Source organism: Nilaparvata lugens, chromosome 14 (genome assembly GCF_014356525.2).
Source record: "Nilaparvata lugens isolate BPH chromosome 14, ASM1435652v1, whole genome shotgun sequence".
Classification (NCBI taxonomy): domain Eukaryota; kingdom Metazoa; phylum Arthropoda; class Insecta; order Hemiptera; family Delphacidae; genus Nilaparvata; species Nilaparvata lugens.
The window spans coordinates 4,047,677-4,071,839 of NC_052517.1; the positions used below are offsets into that span (position 1 = coordinate 4,047,677).

The window sequence follows — 24,163 nt, forward strand, 5'->3', positions numbered from 1 at the left end:
ATGATTTCAGTACCAGTTTCGAATCAAACTAATTCGCTTCGCAACCAGTTTTATTCAATTATTTATTGTTGATTAGTGCATTCCGAATTTTCAAAAAATGCTTGAAGATGACTGTGGTATTCCAAGTGAAATTTTAAAAGAATCTGAAATCCTGACTGCAAATCTTCTACCACTAAAATCAAGAGATAGGTACGATAGCTTAACGAGTATTCTATATTTATTTTGTCAGCAATACCTGTAGTGTGGCGAAAAATATCGTTCGCACCACGGGCAAAAATGTTTTTCCAGCTCTCAATCTTTTCTAGTCCTCGGCCTACGGCCTCGGACTTGAAAACCGATTTCGAGCTGGAAAAATCTCATTTTCTGCTCTAGGTGCGAAATATACTATTTCTAATAAAGTATATATGAAAATAACTAATGTAACCTGTTGTTTTAGACGTGCTGTGCGGCTACAATGGCACAATATTCGCGTACGGTCAGACCTCGTCGGGCAAGACGCACACCATGGAGGGTGTCATCGGCGACGCCCACAAGCAGGGCATCATTCCGCGCATCGTCAACGACATCTTCAACCACATCTACGCCATGGAGGAGAACCTCGAGTTCCACATCAAGGTCTCCTACTTCGAGATCTACATGGACAAGATTCGCGATCTCTTAGATGGTAAGCTATGCCACCCAAATCACCTTACACATCTAGCAAAAACACACTTCACTCTCATGTGCTACTTTTTAACAAATTAATAAAAACAATATAAATATCTTGAAGTACCCTTTATTTTTAAAAAACTTTAAAATAGTTCAACAACTAAAGTGCGAGAAAAATTACTTTTAACACGGCTCTTTCTCGAAGACGGAGAGGTCCGATGCTCTATCCTCCATTAATCACTCCCACTACCTAGCAGCATTCTCCTTCTTTTGTGTCTGAGTGAGAGAGCTTTGTAACGCGACGCGGCAACACTCCCCTCCATCTATTGCTGGCAATGTTCCAAGTAGTGAACTGGTCAGCAGGTATATTGGTTTGTGTATGTTACGGAGATGTGTTCATCACAAGAACATGAAGCAAAATGACACGGCGCATCCTATTGTGCGCAGGATGTCCGTCTGTGTCTATGCTACAAAATGTGGAGGGAGAAATGGGTTTCTCCTCTTCATGTTAAAAGTAATTTATCTCGCACTTTAGTTTCCACCCTAACTTAGATCATTTTCAAGTTGAAAAATTTGTTCAAAGTTTTTAAAAAATAAGGGTACTACAATAATTTTATATTGTTTTTATTAACATCTAACAAATTATTAGTTACCTTCTAACAATTATTAACATCTAACAAATTATTAGCTACCTTCTAAGGGTCGTTTGCACAGTGACAGTTTAAACTAAATTTAATTTTAAACTGGATTAAATCTGTATCAAGTCTCGTTTGTTATAATGTGTTTCATTTTGAGTTTACGCCACCAGCTGATTAAATTCAGTTTAAAATTGGCAGTGCAAACGGCCCTAAAAGGAATATAATAGAATATTTTATTGGCCATTAAATGAACAGTTTATACAATAGGTTCTGACATTTATATAATATGTGAAGACCCTAAAGAGTCGAGTAGGAACAGTTGTTGAGTAAGGCTCAACTGACACTTATGCGACTCAGGTCGGGAAGAGACTGGACTCTAGTGGAGAGCATGTGTTTTGAAATGGTGACGTCGCGGAGACTAGAATCGACTGGTCTGAGTGTCACCATTTGGAAACACATGCTCTCCACTAGAGTCCAGTCTCTTCTCCACCTCAGTCGCCTAAGTGTCAGTTGAGCCTAAGGTGAACCAACAAAATATGATACTGTATCACCATACATGATACAGTATCATCACAATATGATACAGTATCACCTAAATATGTTACATTATCATCTCAACTTGATTCACAACACTATGATTTGATAAAAAACTTCCAAACTTTGAATACTACAAACCATGTTATCTTCGTTATCTTTCTCGTTCAATGAATGTTCTAATGTCTATTTTCTATCTCTGTCTAGTGTCGAAGGTGAACTAAAAAAATATGATACAGTATCATTACAAATGATAGGCAACAGTATCACCATACATGATACCGTATCACCACAATATGATAAATTATCAACACAATATTTTTTGTCATAGTCATTCAATTCCAGCTGTTTTACATCCATGAAATCAAGCCGGTAAACAGCTGATTGTAGAACAAATAAACATATGATTCTCATTACAGCATACTGTACTGTAATAAAATCATATGTTTTCTTTAGAGTCGAGTATGTTTCCTAGTTCCGAATTTGGAACATCAAAACTGGTACGAAAACCGCCTTATAGCGCTCCAGGTGGAAATTTTGTCAACTACAGTCAAGAAATTCCTGATTCGAAACTTCAAATCAAATTAAATCATTTATTTGCCATACAATAAATACATATTCAAAACATAATAAAAGAAAATACATAATTTTATAATCAAAAGTATAAAATAATTAAAATAAAAATTAAGCATAAATAATACCAAAATCATAATTAGATTCTCAATGGTAATCCGGCATCACCAGCAAAAGGAATCATGCCTTGCCCGCTGGTGAGAGTTGCAATCAGTTAGTTACATTGGTTGTTACCTAGTTTTATACAATAGTAGAGAAAAAAAATAATCCACGCTTTAAAATATGCTTTAAAAAATTAGATTACTTGTAAAACTAGGTTACGTTTATAGAATGCATGTAGTAATGTCAGCACAAACAGGTAATATTTTCTGTTATAATTTCTCAATTATTCTTTTCTGGATTATTATGACAAAAAATAGTGTACGTTACTTGGACGTGAATGTCTTTTGCAGTGCTCGGCTAACGCCTCGACTAGAAACATCATTCTCGCCTGCAAAAGGCCCCTTCCCGTCCTTGTGCCTTTTTCATTTTTTCATTTTTCATTTCATTTCATTTTTTCATCCCACTGAACACCTATGAAAGGGGTATAAGGATTTGTCAATTGTAATCTAAGTCGTCAATCTTTGCATTCTATAATGCAAAAAGAATTCCTCACTGGAATAAGGACAAACCTGCAACAACTCCTCCCTCACCTTAATTCTGAACTTTTCACCTGTAAGAGCTTTTATGCGTCTAGGCAATGAATTATAAAGCCCAATTCCTGCACTCTTTACCCCCCTCTCATACATACCAGTTCGATGAATGTCGTCTCTGAGGTTTTGTCTATATCTGGTATTGTATGAGTGGAACAACTCTCCTGTATTAAACCTATCTTTATTCCTATCAATAAAACGAAGAGCCTCTAAAATATATACACCTGGTAGTGGGAGAATCTTTAACTCTTTGAAGTAATCTCTACAACTTGCTCTAATAGATTCACCCACCATCACTCTAACTGCCCACTTTTGAATCCTAAATATGTGTATTACATGAGCTGAATTGCCCCAAAATATAACACCGTATGAAAGAACTTGAGATACTATTACAGTATCATCTGAACTTGGTGTACAACGCCATAATTTGATAGAAAAACTTGCAAACTTTGAATGAATTCTTACAAACTCTTCGATATCTCTTCTTATGTCTTTTTTGTTGTCTTTCTCATTTCAATCAATATTCTAATGTATGTTTTCTATCTCTGTCTAGTGTCGAAGGTGAACTAGAAAAATAAGATACAGTATCATTACAAATGATAGGCAACAGTATCACCATACATGATACCGTATCACCACAATATGATACAGTATCAACACAATATTTTACAGAATCATCTGAACTTGGTACACAACACTATAGTGAGGTCCACGTTATAATGACGTTTTGCTGTCCTTGTCTATCATTCGACAAAGCCGGTGGTACTATCCTTTTCTAGGTCCACAACGATGCCAATTATGTTTTTGACAGTGTAGAAATATAATTAATTAATGCAGAGAATCGGCATCGCTATTCTTCTATCTTTATCCACTGCCATTATAACGTGGACCTCACTATATGATTCGATATAAAACTTGCAAACTTTGAATGAATTCTACAAACTCTTCGATATCTTCTTATGTTTTATTTGTTGTCTTTCTCGTTTCAATCAATATTCTAATGTATGTTTTCTATTTCTGTCTAGTGTCGAAGGTGAACCTAAGCGTGCACGAGGACAAGAACCGGGTGCCGTTTGTGAAGGGCGCCACGGAGCGGTTTGTGTCGAGTCCCGATGAGGTGTTTGAAGTAATCGAAGAGGGCAAAGCCAACCGCCATATAGCCGTCACCAGTCAGTACTTTTATTCATTTATTCATTTATTCATTTATTTACGCCACACTGCACAGAAAGCAGCTGTTTTCCAGTCCCTACGTACATCTGAAAGACAATGGCCCATATGAATAAAGTTGAGCATTTGCTTATACTTATAAAATATTGAGCATTTGCTTCATTTTCTATGAATAAACGTGAGCAAAACCTTTTGCTCATGCTCATCAAAAAAATAGTTTGAGCATTTGCTCAAAAGTAAAAGCTTTTGCTCAAAATTGTATGAATAAACTAGAGCATTTGCTCAACTTTTCAAGCAAATGCTTCAAAAAAGGTGAGTTTAGTCTAGAGCAGCTTATCACCTTTTGCTCATAGTAAAATGGCTCAACTAATTCGTATGAGGAAGGGGAAACTATACCAGATACGATCACAACCAATAGTTGAGAACTATAAAACTCTTTTTAGATTCAACCATGATATCACCATTATCCCTACAAAAGAATAGATACAAAAGATAGCCATCACAAAATAGGAAATAGGCATTTAAGATGATGAGAGTGTAGACGATTATATAAAGGCTATTGATATTATAAGAATATGCTGATGATTATTAGAGATGACATTTTTTCACGCTATTATTTCAAAATTCTATACTCAACTAACCTAAAACTCTATTCATAAATAGAAAACAGCAGACGACGCAAACACAAGCGGTCCCCCCTACTTGCATATTTAGCGCTTCCGTGAGCTATAAATACAAAGTAAGGCTACAAAAGCGAATCAGCTGATGAAAAATCTTTAAAATACGTGAGCATTTGCTCCAGAGTTCAGGAGCATAAGGTAAGAGTATAAGGTAAAGCTTATTCATATAAAAATGAGCAAATGCTTTTGCTTCTACCTTTTGCTCATAAGCAAAACCTTATGCTCCACGCTCTTGCTCATGAGCATTTGCTCTGGTTTTATTCATATGGGCCAATGTTTGCAGACGACTCTCGTCTTACGTCAGAAAAGGTTTCTTTCCGGTCTCCGGAAACCCTTTAGTTAGGTAGGGTAGAGTACCCTTTCCGGCCGCTTTTTGAAAATTTTTGAAAATTTGTTTGGACAACTGTGCCATATGATGCATTGTGTTCAGGAGGGTGAGATCGGAAATTTCCACCCCACTTTGAGTACCCTATGACGTCTGGTTCTTGAGATATGAGACATCAAAGTTTCCCCCCCCCTCATAAAACATTCTTATTCAATTTATTATTCTTATATAGCTGATGCCAGAAAGTTAGGCGTCTTCGTGGGTCACATGGTGTTACCTACTCACAGCTGATGCAATGCATCTATTTATTGTCTCTTTTGATTTAAAAATCATCACCTAAGCCAAGCTAGATGACAACTCTACTTGACAACATCAGCTGATGGAACGCACAAGAGATCCACGAAACCGCCTAACTTTTTGGCGTCAGCTATACCTGTAGTGTGGCGAAAAATATCGTACGCGACTCTCTCAGAAAGGTGTTTACGGTATTCTGATAACATATTCCCGGGCTCATTTCTTATTTTATCTCTTCTTGTAACCCCACACATCCATCTTAACATTCTCATCTCAGTCACTTCCATCTTTCGTTCCTGTTTCTTTGAAATGGGCCATGTTTCTGTTCCATACAGCATAGCTGGCCTCACAACTGATCTATACACTTTTCCCTTCATTTGACAATTCACTCTCTTATCACACACAACACCACTTATTTTTCTCCAGTTCATTGATCCACAATTTATTCTATGCTGTATTTCTACATCAAGCCCTCCATCTCTCTGTACACTTGAACCCAGGTACTTAAATCTTGCAACTGGTTGGAGTTGTGGTTTCCTTCAAGCTGTAAAGCTAGCTCCGCAGTGCAGGCTGGATGCTTGGCTGAATCGGACTAGGCGCTGAGACAGCAAATAATAGCAGCGTTGGTGAGAATGCGAGCGGCCGCAGTAACATCTTCCACCCAGCAATGGTCGGCGTAGTTCCGCCTAGCGGACAGACGAAAGATCAATCCAGTCGGTTATTTGATCCCTCCAGCCAGGCTCAGCCAAGCAGCCGAGACAATAGAACAATGGAGTGACGTACAATGTAGCCCCCGTATCACCTCTCGCCGCTTCCAGGATGTGCCTTGTAAAAATTAAAAAACAAAAATTGAACCTGTCAGTAGTGAGTTGTAGTCTTGGTACTTTTCGGATGTGCCTTGTGAAAATTGTGCCGATTACCGTCCTGAGAAGATAGTTACTTGAAAAATATTAGGTAAGAAAATGAGCATTCCTTATTATGATAGATAAAATATATTTGTGACATAGAGCTTAACGAATAAAATATATTTGTGACAGAGTTGGTTATGATTGACGAAAATCAACAATATTAATGGTGTATGAGAGATACCGGGATAACTTGAATCATATCATAGCCACCTCTAATACAAGACCCCGGCCTACGATATTGCAACGTCGCAGTGTAGGCCTAGAATCTAATACATGATTGGTGAAAAAATCAGCTGGTATTTTTTTAAATCTTTTTCACCAATCATGTATTAGATTCTAGGCCTACACTGCGACGTTGCAATATCGTAGGCCGGGGCCTTCAATTTTTTTTTCCAATTTATTTCACCAAAACACAGAAACAGTACAAAGATGTGACAATCAGAAAAAAACAATAATTATTATTCTAAATATCTATATCATCTATCTGTAAAATACGGCTGGAGGTGAAGAACTCCTGGCATAAGTGAAACACTTGTTCGCCAGTAGGAGTAGAGACTTAACTGTTTCTAAATCTTAAGCTAATAATTTAAAATGGAATCTTTTTATTCAAACAATGGTAAATATATTTAAAATGGATGCTATTAATTGTGAATTAATCCTGACAATAATGAATAGTTTTAAAAGCTGAAAACATTTTTGAACTCAAAGATGGAAATAATAGTTGTGAAGTATCCAGTTTTTAATATTTATTGGTACAAACTTAATAGGTACACCGATGAGCTCGTTCGGGATGCAGTTTACAATCTTTGAAGCGATGTATACCAGCTGTTTACGAATGACCGTTAAATTCGAATCATAAGTAACATATCTATGTAGATTGTATCTTGTTCTATGAGTTTCATTGATTCTTGAAAATGAGCTTCTATGTTTATTGGAATATTTAAATATTAGCCTTGTATTAGAGGTGGCTATGCTACTTTTATAGAAGGCGGTGGAAAAAGAAAATTGGTAACAATGTTGTCCTATCATGTCCATTGACTTTATAAGGAGAATCTCTCTATCAAAAGAGATTCAGTCTATAACTTATCAAACTGTTTTTACATTAGAAGGTGCGGAAAATCTTGAGTATAATTTTTTTTGTTGAATTTCTATTTTATCTGTTTTTTTCTAGACATGAACGAACACAGCTCGAGAAGTCACAGCGTTTTCCTCATCAACGTCAAGCAAGAAAATCTGGAAAACGAGAAAAAGCTGTCCGGAAAACTGTATCTTGTGGATTTGGCTGGTAGTGAAAAGGTTGGTGTGTTTTTTATTGATAAATGTGATACATGTATCAAATAGTAATACATGTATCAATTCATAAATTTTGCACTGATACGAAGTTCAACTCACCTATAACATAATAAAGGAAAGAATTGGGCGTATACATGTAGGGGATAGGAAATTCACGAATGACGCATCATCACGTCTCAACTACTCAACTCATTAACTTGACATTTTGCATATATAGATTCTTAATCTACTGAGGATGGTTATAAGCCTATTTCAAATTCTTCAAGATTTCAGTCAGTCAAGTTTTCAATTGAGGTTTCCAGTTAGTGATACTTTGCTTCAGAGTGCTTCTTTCTATCTATCTATAACTAGTAGTTCTGTGAACAGTAGACCTCACGCAGTATTCTCATTCACAAGTACCTGATTGAAACTATAGACCTTATGGAAATACAGCAATAGACTGGCTTCTCCAAACATCTGTGTAATCACTTGTTTGCTGATTTATGATGAATAATTCTATAGTCTGATTTTTACTCCAATATTGGCGTATGAAGGAGGCTCCTTTTTCCTTTTATATTATCCTTGAAATGCAAAATTTCCAAAAACCTTCTATATACGTCGTCGCGCAAATTAAAAAGGAACATACCTGTCAAATTTCATGAAAATCTATTACCGTGTTTCGCCGTAAATGCGCAACATATAAACATTTAAACATTAAGAGAAATGCCAAACCGTCGACTTGAATCTTAGACCTCACTTCGCTCGGTCAATAATATCGGGGCACCGAGCTTCGCTCGTTATTTTTATTTATTGATAAACAAAACATAAAATTCTCTAAAATGATCGTGTTTATATATTTTTACAGCTGGCTATAATATGTCATCTTATGAATTTCGGGGATGCGATATTTTGATTTTCCACAGAATCACTCGCTCACTTTTTACTATCCACAGACAACGAAAGTCTCAGCTGTTTCAGCCAAGGATGAATTATCCTTTTAATGTCATTCAGCGAGTTATCCCAGGGATGAGTTCTAGTGCAATCGAATTTTTATATCATAAACCTACTATGTTCCAAATTTCGTGAAAATCGTTAGAGCCGTTTTCGAGATCTATTGAACATAAATAACCAGATATAAAAATATAAACATACACAGAAATCGCTCGCTTAATATAATAGGATAATAAAGGAAGGAATTGGCTTATACACGTAGGGGATAGGAAATTTACGAATGATGCATCATCACGTCTCAACTACTCAACTGGAAATTAATTATTAATTCACCGAGGATGATTATTTTCAGTTCTTCAAGATTTCAGTACCTCAAGTTTTCAGTTTCAAAGTTTGGAAATTTTGTATCAAATTATGATGATGTGTATCAAGTTTAGATTATACTGTATCAAATTATAATGATGTGTATCAAGTTTAGATTATACTGTATCAAATTATGGTGATGTGTATCAAGTTTCGATTATACTGTATCATTTTGTGTTGATACTGTATCATGTGTGGTGCACAACTTACCTGCTAGCTCAAAAGAATAATACTAGTAGCTCTGTGAACAGTAGACCTCACGCAGTTTTCTCATCCACAAGTATCTGATGTCACCTGTTCTAGTTGATTCAGTTGAATCACAATTTACAGTTGAATCATAATTTACTCTTAAAAACTGTTATTTGTTTCCTCCAAGATCAAAAACTCGTTTATGTTAACAAACTCAGTTCACGTTTGAATTTGTATCCCATATTATGATAATTTATCCAGTTCCGTGATAATCTTTCCATCTGATAGAAATATTTCTCAACTATTTTAAAATTATTTTTTTTCAATCAAGATTATTATAATTTCTCCTGCATTATTTAGTTAATTTAATCATTTTTTATTTTATTTTCAATAACCTATTAAATTTGTTTTTCAAATGTGAGAATATTGATACTGATGAACGCGTCATAAAAAATATTGAAACTCTACCTTATAGAAATAGACACGGCCAGACATCTGTGTAATGCATGCAATGAATAATCCACTTGTCAGCTGATTGATTATGAATAATTCCATAGTCTGATTGATCCTATCTTCAAAGTAGATGATATATGTGACGTGGAAAGCAAATAGGGACCAGTTGTCTCAATAAATTAAATTAATTTGAGATTTTTATTCAATAAAGGTGACTATAAAGAACAATTTGAAAGAAAATTAAGATTGATATCTTGAAAAATGACTTGAGTTATGCCTATTCAAACATAAAAACAGGGCAATGTTATAACTCCATAACGACAACTGGTCCCTTTTCTACAACATTACATGTGCTCATATAATCGACGGAAAAGTTATGCGATTCTGATCAACAAAGGAAATGTTACTGCATGATAATCGATTGAAAACTCGAAATCGATATTTTTGACCCTAATCTCTATTATTGGCTGCCCTGAAAATTTTACTCTTCCGACAACTGGTTCTTTTTCGTTTTCCACATTACATATTTAGTGATGTATGGAGGAATTCCTTTTCTTTTCATATTATCCTTAAAATGCAAAATTTCCAAAAAAACCTTGTGTATACATGGACGCGCAGTTGAAAAAGGAATATTCCTGCCAAATGTCATATCAAATCAAATCAAATTTTATTCTCACAATTTACAAATAATACAGTACAGTTACAGTACATTTATATATACCATTACGTTATGAGAGACTCACATGTAGGCAGAAGCCTGTGTTTTTGAGGGCCTGGCATAATTCGCCGAATTTAAAATCGATAAACTAAATTATGAAAATTTATATTATATTAAACTAAATTGAGAAAAATACAGATTAAAAAAAAATGATATGAGTAAATGTTGATATTATAGGAAGAAAACAAATAATTGGCTGCAGAAACAGCCAGTTATAATTAATGACTAAAAGTTAGTAAAACTAAAAGGTAGATACACTATAGCAATGCAATTAAATACCAAGTTATAAAGAATTTTCCAAACTTAAAATGAAAGATGGTGATGACGATGGACAAATTCAAATTCAAATTCAAATTTATTCACTCGAAATTCATACAAAATATTAACAAAAGTATAAGTACAATCTAATCGAGAACATGTAATACTATAACAGTAAACTACACTGGCTACAAAAAAAAATAATAATAAGCACTATGGGACTTGGATTTCGAAGGACCACAGACAAGATCACCAAGTTCCACATTCCCTACCTATATACAGAGAGAAGCACGCGTTCAGACTCCTCTTGGTCATAGAATTCTATCAACGCGTTTGGCCGTAATCGCGTTACATACAGACATACCTAAGAAAATCCCAGTTGAAACATAGACCTCTCTACGTTCGGTCAATTATTTAATCATTTATTCTGTAGTTTTCTGGTCTAACTGGTTGATTTATTTTTGTGCTTAGGTGAGCAAAACCGGCGCTGAAGGAACAGTGCTAGACGAGGCTAAGAACATCAACAAATCTCTGTCGGCTCTGGGCAACGTCATCTCAGCGCTGGCTGACGGCAACAAAACGCACATTCCCTATCGAGACTCGAAGCTGACGCGTATTCTGCAGGAGTCACTCGGAGGCAACGCGAGGACCACCATCATCATATGCTGCTCTCCCGCCTCCTTCAACGAGAGTGAGACAAAGTCTACCTTGGATTTTGGCAGAAGGTTAGTGACAAGATATCCCATGGTTTGTAGAATTCATTCAGTTTTGTATCAAACGATGGTGTTGTGTATCAAGTTGTGATGATACTGTATCATATTGCGTTGATACTGTATCATCTGAGGCAACGCAAGGACCATGCTGCTCATCTGCCTCCTTCAACGAGAGTGAGACAAAGTCTACCTTGGATTTCGGCAGAAGGTTAGTGAGAAGATAACTGAATTCATTCAGTTTTGTATCAAATTATGGTGTTGTTTATCAAGTCTAGATGATACTGTATCATATTGTGTTGATGCTGTATCATCTGAGGCAACGCAAGGACCATTCTGCTCACCCGCCTTATTCAAAGAGAGTGAGACAAAGTCTACCTTGGATTTGGGCAGAAGGTTAGTAAGAAGATAACTGAATTCATTCAGTTTTGTATCAAATTATGGTGTTGTGTATCAAGTTGAGATGATACTGTATCATATTGTGTTGATACTGTATCATGTGAGGCAACGCAAGGACCATGCTGCTCACCCGCCTCCTTCAACGAGAGTGAGACAAATTCTACCTTGGATTTCGGTAGAAGGTTAGTGAGAAGATAACTGAATTCATTCAGTTTTGTATCAAATTATGGTCTTGTGTATCAAGTTGAGATGATATTGTATCATATTGTGTTGATACTGTATCATGTGAGGCAACGCAAGGATCATTCTGCTCACCTGCCTTATTCAAAGAGAGTGAGACAAAGTCTACCTTGGATTTCGGCAGAAGGTTAGTGCTACAGTCAAATAAATGTTGATTTCAGCACGAGTTACATGTTTTTTGAGAGGAGCGCTTCGCGCTCAGCAGGGGGCTTTGCCCCCTACACCCCCAAAGGATACTAGGGTGGGGTGAATGTTACTTGAGAAGAGTGCTTCGCGCCCCAGCTGCGCGACACAATTAGGGCCGGTTTCCGAGCTCGGGATAAAGCTAAGTCTGTAGACTTTAAACAGCTGGAGTCAGAAAATTGGCTTTCCAAAACGGGACAGCTTTTATAACTGTAGTCGTAGTTTCTATTTTCTCATTTCTATAATTGGAAACGTTTTTCCTTGATGAAATTAGACATTCCTAAATAATTCAAAATAGCTGAAACTTTACACTATTTTCTCTTTATTTTATTTTGTGTTCAATTTTCTACTTTTTTTGAAATTTAATTCAAACGTGACTATGACAATGACTGCGACTACGCCCCGTTTTGGAATTCCGAGCTCGGAAAGCGGCCCTCAAACTTTGACAAAAGGAAATAAATCTTCACGAACTCAAAACTTGACTGACTAAGAACTTGACCAACTGAAGACTTGACGAACTGAAAGCTTAATGATCTGGAGACTTGGAGAATTTATAATAATAATATGGAGTGACCTGGCTGGCTCAGGTCTGGTGTCAGAGTTCTCAGATCTCAACTGATCAATTTCGGTGTCTCTGACATGACCCAACGACTGCTTTTTAGGCAGCTAGGACCGACGGCCCAACGTGTCCACCGAAGCAATTTATAAACTGGAAACTTGGCAAACTTCAATCTTGACCAACCAAAATCAAAACTTTACTAAGGACTTGATAGTTGACAATCTGAAAACTTGAACTAAAGAATTGATTAACTCAGAAGTACAAGGCTTAACCTATTTCGGACTATGACGTCGTCGTCTTGTTACAAGGGTAGGCATTAATGCCTGTTCCGCCTTCAAACATTCTCCCACCTTTTTCTTGGTCTGCCAATACTTCTCCTCCCTTCTGGCTTGTAAGCAATGACAGCTGTCGGGATTCTTCCGTTTCCCATTCTCTCAACGTCTTCTCTCCACTGTTGTCGATTCTCGTCAACTCTTTGATGTATAGAGATCACATTGAGCTTTCTACGGTATAAAGCCTGTCCCCTCTGGTGCATCCCTTCACTGACCTTAAAAATCTCATTTCGGCCGCCTGTAACCTGCTCCACTCCCTCTTTGGTAACCAGGTTTCAGAGCCATACAAAAGTGCAGGGACGGCAATTACTTTATAAAATTTGACCTTTGTCTCTTTTCGGGCTTTATTTTTGAGAGTTCTGTTAATAGTTCTGCATATGTACTGGAATCTGTTAATTTTTCTATGCAAGTCATGGTCTTCCTCGTTTTTAATATTACATCCCAAATATTTGAAATGTGATAACTGTTCCAGTATTTTGTTGTTGAGAACTATTTTAGTAAGTATTGAAGACTTCCCCAGGAACGCCATCACTTTTGTTTTGTCCAAGGAAATCTTCATATTATATTCTGAGCTCAGGAGATGGAGTTAGTATATTGCTCTTTGCAGATTATCCTCTGATTCCTGCAATATTATTTGATCATCTGCAAACTATAATGAATTGACAGCAATATTGTGTGTTAGTTGTATACCTGGGTGAATTTTTTGCTTCCACTTCCTTCAAAGGTCGTCCGCATAAATATTGAATAGATTTGGTGAGAGAGGACAACCCTGCCTCAAACCAACATTGATAACAATTTCCTCTGACTGGGGAGCCTGAGCAGTCTAGGATTATTTTTGTCTCGCTGTACAGACTCTTGACGACTTCGACTAAATGAATTGGGAAACCTCGTTTAATCAACTTATCTAACAATAATTCACGATTGACTTTATCAAACGCTTTTTCGTAGTCCACGAATGCAAGGTGTTTGGACTATGTGTTATCTAAATTTGGGAGAAGCATAGCACAAGGTTACCTTATTTTTCCTCTCCCTATCATTTTTAAGATGTACTTATTGTATGAATAAAGAGTTTGTGTTTCAAATTTTGTGTCACAATCTCTTACTCTGTTAGCTGTTAGATTATTGTTGGCGTTTTTTTCATTCTTCCATTCTCCTTTGTTTCGTAGGGCGAAGACAATAAAGAACGTGGTGACCGTGAACGAGGAGCTGACCGCAGAAGAGTGGAAACGTCGCTACGAAAAGGAGAAAGAGAAAGTGGGCAGACTGAAGGGAAAACTGGAAAAACTCGAGACCGAATTGAGCAGGTGAGTGAAAATCGGAAAATTCCTATTTAGTCGTAATATCAAATATCGGGGACCGAGCTTCGCTCTGGAGTACAAAAGCATAAAAAAATATTACGAAAAAATAAATTATAATAGCATTCATAACATTCATACAGAAATGTTCTATCTAATCACAGTAAATTAAGATTAATTCCCAGAGAAATGCAAAAATTTCCCTTTACAAAGGCCCAGTTCCACAAAAGCCGGTTAAATCTTAATCCTGATTAACTTCACGTGAACCAAATCAGAGAAGACCATTTCAAAAAGATGGATCTACTGGAATTAATCAGGATTGAGAATAACACGGCTTTTTTGCAACCGGCAATAATTACCTGATTGTATGATTACAAAAGTTCAACAGCTGAGTCATAATTTTGACACAGTCCCACACACATGAACTCGCTCAATCACTTCCATCACCAACAGACGACGAAATAATTATTATCAGCTGTTTTCTCAAGGATGAATAATAATTATCCTTTCAATGTCATTCAGTGAGTTTTCCCAGGGATGAGACCAAGTGCAATCGAATCTTTAAATTATAAACCTAGTATGTTCTGAATTTCGTGAGAATCGTTAGGGCCGTTTTCGAGATCCGGTGAAATACAAACATATAAACAGAAGTTGCTCGTTCAATATTATAGGATCTGTATTTATTTGCCATGAAAACACAATTGTTAGTAACAATTAAATTAAGCAAAATAAATTACATAATTCAGTAATAAGATCGATTATCTTAGTTTCAAATAGAAATCATAATAAAACCATTTACGTGAAGCAATAATAATTTCTATCTAGCTGTTTACCCTGTTGTCAATATTTGCAGTAGCAGAAGTCTTCGGGGTGAATTACAGCATTTAATTGTGTTTTTCGTTTAATTAATAATAATTGATTCCATGACTCAACTTCCAATTCACAAAAAATGATATGCAAAAATAAAACGGATGGATGAATGCCATATTGATGCTGTTTTCACCTGGATTGTATCTCTTGGCTATGGATAAATAAATATATGATAGATTTCTGTGCCTTATTTAGATTTTCAGTTGAATTGGTTTGTTTTGTGGTTGACAGATGGCGCCAGGGTGAGACAGTGTCCACTGAAGACCAGGTGAATCTACAGGAGCCTATGGAAGTGGTCACCCCTGTTGCTAGTGCCCCAGAAATCAAGAAGGGTAAGAAGAAAAATTGTAATTCTAGGATTTTTCATTAAGGATATCCTAACTTTGACTTCTAATAGTTGAAGCTAATTGGTTCTCATCTACTTACTATGTCTTTCCAAATTACCTTGGAGAGCTATCAAAAGCTTTCAACCTTAAGGCTGTGCAAAGGCTAAAAATAAACTTTCTACTCGTGATATTTTTCCAAGTTTTTCGATTTGTATATCATCAAGCTATCAAAATGAAAAAGTTTTCTCAGGAAAACATTATTTTTCAATCCCTACTTTTTGAGATATGAGCGACTGAAGTTTGAATTTTTGGGACAGAACATTTCAAATTCGGTAAGAGATAAATCCATGAGGATGGATTCTTCATGGTATTGTTGATCTAGTAAAACAAAAATTTTCTGAAAATATCAATTTTTAAGATAGTTATCCAATTTACTTAAAATAACCAAAAATAGCTTTTATTTGAGTTATTTTTGTTAAATTGAATAACTATCTTAAAAATTGATATTTTCACAAAAGTTTTGTTTTATTAGATCAATAATACCATGAAGAATCCATCCTCTAAATCTCATGGATTTATCTCTCACCGAATTTGAAATGTTCTGTCCCAAAAATTCAAACTTCAGGCGCTCATATCTCAAAAAGTAATGATCGGAAAAAAATGTTTTCCTGAGAAAACTTTTTCATTTTGATAGTTTGATGATATACAAATAGAAAAACTTTGAAAAATATCACAAGTGGAAAGTTTATTTTTTGCCTTAAGTAAAAAACAAGGACCAATTTTCAGTCCAAGTTACTCGTTAATTCCAGATATTCTAATGTTTGTTTGGGTAATTTTTTTATTGCGGATGATGCCTACATGAGCGTTGTGCGTGAGTAATGGGAAGTGCTAGGGTGAATTGAAGAGATGATCAAACATAAATTATTATTTTATCTACTTTTTCTACCTATTTTCTCTAATTTTGGACACATTTTCACTCAATTGTAGCTTATTTTTAATTATTTTGGCCACATTCCCACTCAGTTTTCCGTGCATTTTCACCGATTTTCTCGGTGTTTTCACCCTTCCGATGGGTTCTGTATATTTAAATTATTTTTTCACTTTTTTTCTCTCATTTTAGTCACATTTCTAGTCAGTTTCTCATCGATTTCTCTCGTTTTTATAGACTTCCTTCTGGGACCCATCCCAGTGTTTAAATTATTTTTTTTTACCTTTTTCTTTCTATTTTCTCTGATTTTAGTCACATTTTTAGTCAGTTTTTCATCGATTTATCTCGTTTTTTGCAGACGTCCTTCTGGGTCCCATCCCAGCGACGCCTGGTGCAGGCATCATGCTTGGATCTCTGTCCAACGAAGAGCGACAAAAGCTGGAGGAAGAGAGAGAGCGCCTCTACCAGCAGCTAGACGAGAAGGATGAAGAGATCAACCAGCAGTCGCAGTTCGTCGAGAAGCTCAAGGAACAGATGATGGAACAGGAGGAGGTAGGAACGGTTACTCACCAGTAACAGTTACTCAGCAGTAACAGTTACTCATCAGTAACAGTTATCAGAGTAGCTGTAGCAGAGTTGAGGTTATGATCCTGAAGAGTGTAGACCTATAAATAGTGAGGTCCACGTTATAATGGCAGTGGAGAAAGATAGGAGATATTCTTTTCTCACTATAATTTCATTTCCAGAGTATATTGTAATATATTGACTGCTCCTAGTTTTCTTCAACTTTTGTATCCAAATTCAGTTTTAGATATTTGTTTCTCTTTTCAATTAATTTCAACCCTACTCTAAGTTCTTCTGAGACAGAAGAACAACAAACTGCAAGAGTTGATCTTGATATCTTCCTCTTTGTCTCCCATAATCATATATAGAAGATATTCTTCATGTATTGTTATCTTTTTCTAATTTTGATGTGTTTTTACTTTCCTTGCCCTATTACCATAGGTAAGGAAAGTATTGCTTTCCGAAAAAAATCAAAGTACCCCAATGTCTATACGTTTTAAGATCTCCTGAGCCCAAAAAAGTGGTTTTTGGGTATTGGTCTGTGTGTGTGTGTACACGATATCTCATCTCCCAATTAACGGAATGACTTGAAATTTGGAACGTAAGGTCCTTACAATATAAGGATCCGACACGAACAATTTCGATGTAATGCAATTAAAGATGGTGGATAAAATGGCGAAAATGTTGTCAAAAACAGGGTTTTTCGTGATTTTCTCGAAAACGGCTCCAACGATTTTGATCAAATCTATACCGAAAATAGTCATTGATAAGCTCTATTAACTGCCACAAATCCCATATCTGTAAAAATTTCAGGAGCTCCGCCCCATCTATGCAAAGTTTGATTTTAGATTCTCAATTATCAGGCTTCAGATACAATTTAAACAAAAAAAATTGAGTGGAAAAGATTGAGCATGAAAATCTCTACAATTGATGTTCTGTAACATTTTCACCTAAAATTCAAAATAAGCTCGAAATTCGAGAAAATGTTATTATTTCAATTGCAAATTATTGGCAACTGTTGATTCTATTGAATCATTCACTATGAAGAGATAGCAGACTTCGTGTGTCTTCAGCGTTATTGTCCTGTCACCAGGTGGCTTGGATCTTTGAATAGTAGACTTGAGATGCGCGTGAACACTAGCGTCAGTTGATCAATTTTCATAACGGCAAGGAAAGTTGTGTGAGTGCGCCACACCAGATTTTTTTATTAAAACGAAAATAAATGAAGATATTGCTCTTTGATGGCATCTCCCACATAAAAACTTCTCGGGAGTGTCTTTCACAGTAAATTTAGAAATTATATTTAGAATATATTATTGTAAGTACAAAATTGTATTAATTTCACAGAAGCTATGTTTTCTTTTTTGTTTGTACTTGTGTTTACTTTGTTTACTGAGAAAAAATATTATTTAGTCAAGCGGTAACAGTTATTTAACAGTAACAGTTAATTCTATTAGCGGACTTGACCAGTCAAGTTCTCAATTCAATCTTTTTAGTGCAGACAATGAATGCTTAAAATAAGGTTCTGTATAGAGAGAAATATTTGAAATACAATTTTTTACCCGCAGCTCTGTTTGTGACAGAACAGGCGTACAAGATTTTATCAATCTTTTAAAATTTTCTTCCCGTACTGCTATTGTTTTCATGCTGTTGTCCATACGTGGCTAATGCTAATCCCATGCTCTGTTTCGTGCTGTTTGCAGCTGATCGCCTCCACCAATCTTTTAAAATTTTCTTGTTGTACTATTATTATTAAAATACATTTCAAATCAATTATACGACTTGTGTACTCAGATATTTTAATAGAATGAAGGAAAAAATGGCGGCTGAAAATTGTTTGTTTGAAAATAAAATATTCTGGCAAACAGACAACATTGCAAAGCGAGAGAGAGAGATAGCGCTATCTGTTTTGTTGTATGATAGAAAAGGACAGCAACAGTATTGTCAATCGTACACTGCCAACTGGTGGTGTAAATCGTTCACTGCCAACAGTACACTACTATGCATGTCAGTGGCTCCAGAACTTTCTAAATTATATTAGTATTTGAAATATTAAGTGTAAAATTATGTTTTTTTCTAATTTTGGCCTATGAATGCATATGCATATACAGGGTGATTCATAATTATGGTAAAATATTTTAATAAGTGATAGTAGAGGTAAAAATAAGAAGAAAAGTTCATATAAACATATATCCATAAACGCTTATCACCCTGTATATATAGTACACTACTCTTGCTGGTATTGTTTTCATGCTGTACATACGTGGCTAATGCTAATCCCTTGCTCTGTTTCGTGCTGTTTGCAGCTGATCGCCTCCACGCGCCGTGACTACGAGCAGCTGCAGCAGGAGATGAACCGCATCACGCAGGAGAACGAGAGCGCCAAGGAGGAAGTGAAAGAGGTGCTGCAGGCCCTCGAAGAGTTGGCCGTCAACTACGACCAGAAGAGTCAGGAAGTGGAGACTAAGAACAAGGAGAATGAGACGCTCACTGAGGAGTTGATGCAGAAACAGGTTAGTCACATTCACTGTGTATCAAATGTGTGATACGCGTATCAATTGAAGGGGATACGTGTATCAAATGAATGAGATATGTGTATCAAGTCAATGAGATACGCGTATCATATGATCAGAAGAGTCAGGAGGTCGAGACTAAATACAAGGAGAATGAGACGCTCACTGAGGAGTTGATGCAGAAACAGGTTAGTCACATTCACTGTGTATCAAATGTGTGATACGCGTATCAAGTGAATGTGATACGTGTATCAAGTTAATGAGATACGCGTATCATATGATCAGAAGAGTCAGGAGGTCGAGACTAAATACAAGGAGAATGAGACGCTCACTGAGGAATTGATGCAGAAACAGGTTAGTCACATTTACAGTCTACAGGGTGGCCAACTACCGGGAAAACCGGGAAAACCTTGAAATTACTAACCGGGAAAAATGACGTGAACTCCTCATGAATTTTTTATAAGTATCAATCAATTTAGTCAGTTTAGTACAGTTAGTCCAGTCAAGGAAAGGTTATAGAGGGAAAAGTTGGGAAGACAATTTTTGACCCCGCAGTTCTGTTTAGGGTAGTAAGGAAAGTCCCCACCCCTAACCCCTAGCTGCTATAACAATGAAAGGAAAACTTGGAATGGAGAAATAATACACCATTTCAAAGAGAATTCAATGCTCTACAAACCTACGATAAGTATACGTTTATAGGATGCATTGTTGGAGAGTTATAAGCCCTGAAAGAGCAAAACATTGGATAAAAACCTGATATTCTAACAATTACACTCTTTCAAGAGCAAATATCTCGGGAACTGTTGGGAATATCACAAAATTCCACTGAACAAAACATGTAGAGAATTTATCAAGCTTCATTTTTGAGTAGTAATATATGTCGGTTGAATGCATTGTTCTCAAGATATGAGCGTGGAAGCAAAACGCTGAAAAATTCAACTTGTAAACCACCCTCATCCCCTTAGCACATGAGTTAGGAATGGGGACTGTTGATATGTTCTCCTCCCAACTAGTCTCAACAAAGCTGCAAAGTCAAAAATTTTGTTCTAAATATTTTGGTTTAAATATTCCCTCCAAATTCCTCTGTCAATTGGTCTATTGTTGCAAAAATGGAGATTTCACATTTAACACTAAAGCTGTTGCAACAGGTGTAGGGAAAATCGAAAAAGCGTGAAATTATACATCAAATTGAAGAGAATTTAATGCCTTATAAGCTCATAATCAGCATGGATTTTTCCCGTCGATTTTTAAAAAGTTATGAGAGCAAAAATAGAAAAAAATTGATAGAAAACGTGTTTTTTTTCAAAAATGTCACACCTTCACGAGCAGATATCTCGAAAACTAGAAGAGATATAAAAAATTTTGTTGGATGAATATTGTAGGAAATTATGTAAGCTTTAATTTATTATATGTCAGTCAAGTCTTTCAGATACATAGTTTTTGAGTTTTATGCGAGAAACCCAAAAATTGTATCTTTAAACCACCCCCCACATTCTTAGCACAGCTGGTAGGGGTGGGGACTTTTGATATGTTTACCTCCTAACTACCCTAAACAGAACTGTGAGGTCAAAAATTGTCTTCCAAACATTTCCCTCTATACCCTTTTTTGAGCATTCATTGCCTGGACTGGACTAAGTAACAATAAACTGAAATAAAAAACACTATTATGGCTAGCAATAATAATTGGCAATGCTTTTAAACTAGCCTATCTAACCTAAAAAAATATAGAAATCCATCGGCTATGCTACTATACATACATATTAGTAAAATATGACTCAGAACATATAATAAATGCTCAAATGTATTGATGACTCTGATACTGTAGTCTATTTTTGTGGGGATTTTTTTGTTTTTCAACTATTCACTGAGTTTTGAAAATGGACCTTGTCCGAAAGCACTCCACACACATAAGTAGTTGAAAAAACGTACTAATTCCTCACAAAAATATACTTTTTCGCCACACTGCACAAAAAGCAGCTGTTTTCCAGTCCCTACGTAGATCTGAAAGACATTGTTGGCAGACGACTCTCGACTCTCTTCATACGCCAATATTAGAGTAAAAATCAGTCTATAGAATTATTCATCATAAATCAGCTGTCGAGTGGATTATAAATTGCATGCAATGACGCATGCAATTCAATATCTCAATGTAACTTGGTGAAAAACAGACTATTAATTGCATGCAGTGAGGCATGCAATTGATAACTTGAAGTAGCATAGTATTTTCTCCCGACTTTTCTCTGCTTTCAACTTCGTAAGCTTTTGATGATAGTAGCATAGCTGTTTAAATCAAATTATTAGCATTGTCGATACTACAACCCAAACAGCCGTTAGTCGTTTATACACCGCACCGATATCTCGCCGACACGACAGGACAGGACAAAATTTACTCTGATTGACAGTATTAGAGGAGACTTTGGTTTATAACTGCGCGAGGTCTACTGTTCACAGAACTACTAGTAAATTAAATCTATTCAGGCTGATCTCATATTTTCTCAATTTATAAATTTCAATTTAATTTTTAAAGCAATCAATCTTAAGGTGCGTACAGATATACGTGCCGCGAACATGAGCAATTCATTAATCAGCTGACTATATCTGTATTTTTACAGAAACGGTAAGATACAGATATAAAAAGTTTAGCATCAGCTGATTAAAAGTGAATTGCTCATGTTCGCGGCGCGTAAATCTGTACAAACCTTTACATATACATGTGAATATTGTATCATTTATTAATTTTGTGTCATGAAGACCTGACGATAATAGAATGTTAATGCATGTTGGATATTTAATCACAGCTATGAAGATCTTTTGATAATAGAATATTATTTAAATTTGTTTTGTTTGTAGACATCTCTGAACACAACTTCCTCGGAACTGCAGCAACTGAAGGACATGTCGACCCACCAGCGCAGACGAATCACCGAGATGCTCACCAACCTACTCAAGGATCTCAGCGAGATCGGCGTCGCCATTGGCGGAGAGGGAGAGATCAAGGTGAGCGCGCCAAATTCAAAATTCGGATTTGAATCCATACAAATGCCCCCCCCCCCGCAAAGTTTGAATACGTTGCAATTCCCCACGCCGAATTTGAATTATTTCAAAAGATGGAATAGAATATTTCATTGGCTATCAAGTAAACAGTTTATACAATTAATTAGCTCTGACCCGGTTGCACAACAGCCGGTTAAATTTTAACCGTGGATAATTTCATGAGAACCAATCAGTGAAGGCGTTTTTGAAAAGAGGCCAATTGACTGCTTGCAGGTTTCAGGTGAGCTGGAACCTTCCCTCAAGGATCTCCCCACCAGAAAAAGCCGGTGAAACGATATAGGCATTCTATCATTCACTAACTTATTAGCTTGAACTCTATTGTGTATGTTATAGAGTTACAAAAAAATCGTATTCTTAGTTCTAAAGTTTTAAATTCACACAAGTTTTAATGTGTCTAATAGAGTTACAAATAAAAAAATAAAATAACAAGTCATTATTTCAAAAAGACTGCATTTTATTATAAATTGCATGGTTGCCTGTAAAGTCGGTATACGGGCGAAAGTTTTACGTGACAACGACTTTGAGTGGTAAAATAATTCATGTTAATATTCATTCGTATAGTAGGAAGAAGGATGAAATAATAGTAACAATTTAAAACATTTATTTATACAAAGAATTATATTGAAAACATTAATTTATACAAAGAATCTCGCACTGAACCACAACATTGTGATTACTACAACATAACCTATTCACTTATGCATTATTGTGATTACTACAACATAACCTATTCACTTATTCACCTAAGCAGGCGCAGTCGCAGGAGATTGCTTGCGGCGCCTGCGCAGGTTGACTGCTCCGTTTCACTCTCTCTCTCCAGGTGAATGCCTTCGGCTGCTGCGTTGCTCGCCACTGCTCCTATTCGTGCTCTTTCCAGACGACCGTGAACCGAAACGAACGCTCTCACTCGCTCTCATTGTGAGCGCATAACGTGGGAACGTAACGCAGTTTCTTGAAGTGTCACCCGGCAAACCAATTTATAAGACGTTGTCACGTCAAAATAATCTTATTGACCGAGCGAAGTGAGGTCTAAGATTCAAGTTGACGGTTTGCCATTTCTCTTAATGTTTAAATGTTTGAATGTTTATATGTTTTTATGTTGCGCATTTACGGCGAAACGCGGTAATAGATATTCATGAAATTTGACAGGTATGTTCCTTTTTTAATTGCGCTTCGGTGTATATACACGGTTTTTGGAAATTTTGCATTTCAAGGATAATATAAAAGGAAAAAGGAGCCTCCTTCATACGCCAATATTAGAGTGAAAATCAGACTATAGAATTATTCATCATAAATCAGCTGACAAGTGATTACACAGATGTGTGGAGAAGCCTGACTATTGCTGTATTTCCATAAGGTCTATAGTTTCAATCAGGTACTTGTGGATGAGAATACTGCGTGAGGTCTACTGTTCATAGAACTACTAGTTTTTAGTTGTAACGTTCCAATTTTTTTTTACTTTCAAATCAGAGTTAAATAAAACTCTATTATGTGTGAAGGGCCCGGTTGCACAAAAGCCGGTTAAAT

The 24,163-nt window shown here is 36.1% G+C and overlaps 1 protein-coding gene across 1 annotated transcript in view; it reads left to right on the top strand.

The window, feature by feature from the left end:
• Positions 1–429: 429 nt before the first annotated feature.
• The window catches only part of LOC111044726 (kinesin heavy chain), a gene marked incomplete at its 5' end in the record, with an annotated part of 47,868 nt that continues 24,134 nt past the window's right edge, over positions 430–24,163 (top strand). Inside the window, 9 exons of the mRNA XM_039441145.1 lie at positions 430–664; positions 4,111–4,254; positions 7,631–7,755; positions 11,135–11,388; positions 14,253–14,390; positions 15,483–15,583; positions 16,864–17,057; positions 19,376–19,582; positions 22,433–22,579. Coding sequence (XP_039297079.1) covers positions 430–664; positions 4,111–4,254; positions 7,631–7,755; positions 11,135–11,388; positions 14,253–14,390; positions 15,483–15,583; positions 16,864–17,057; positions 19,376–19,582; positions 22,433–22,579 — 1,545 coding nt within the window. The remainder of the gene's footprint in view (positions 665–4,110; positions 4,255–7,630; positions 7,756–11,134; positions 11,389–14,252; positions 14,391–15,482; positions 15,584–16,863; positions 17,058–19,375; positions 19,583–22,432; positions 22,580–24,163) is intronic.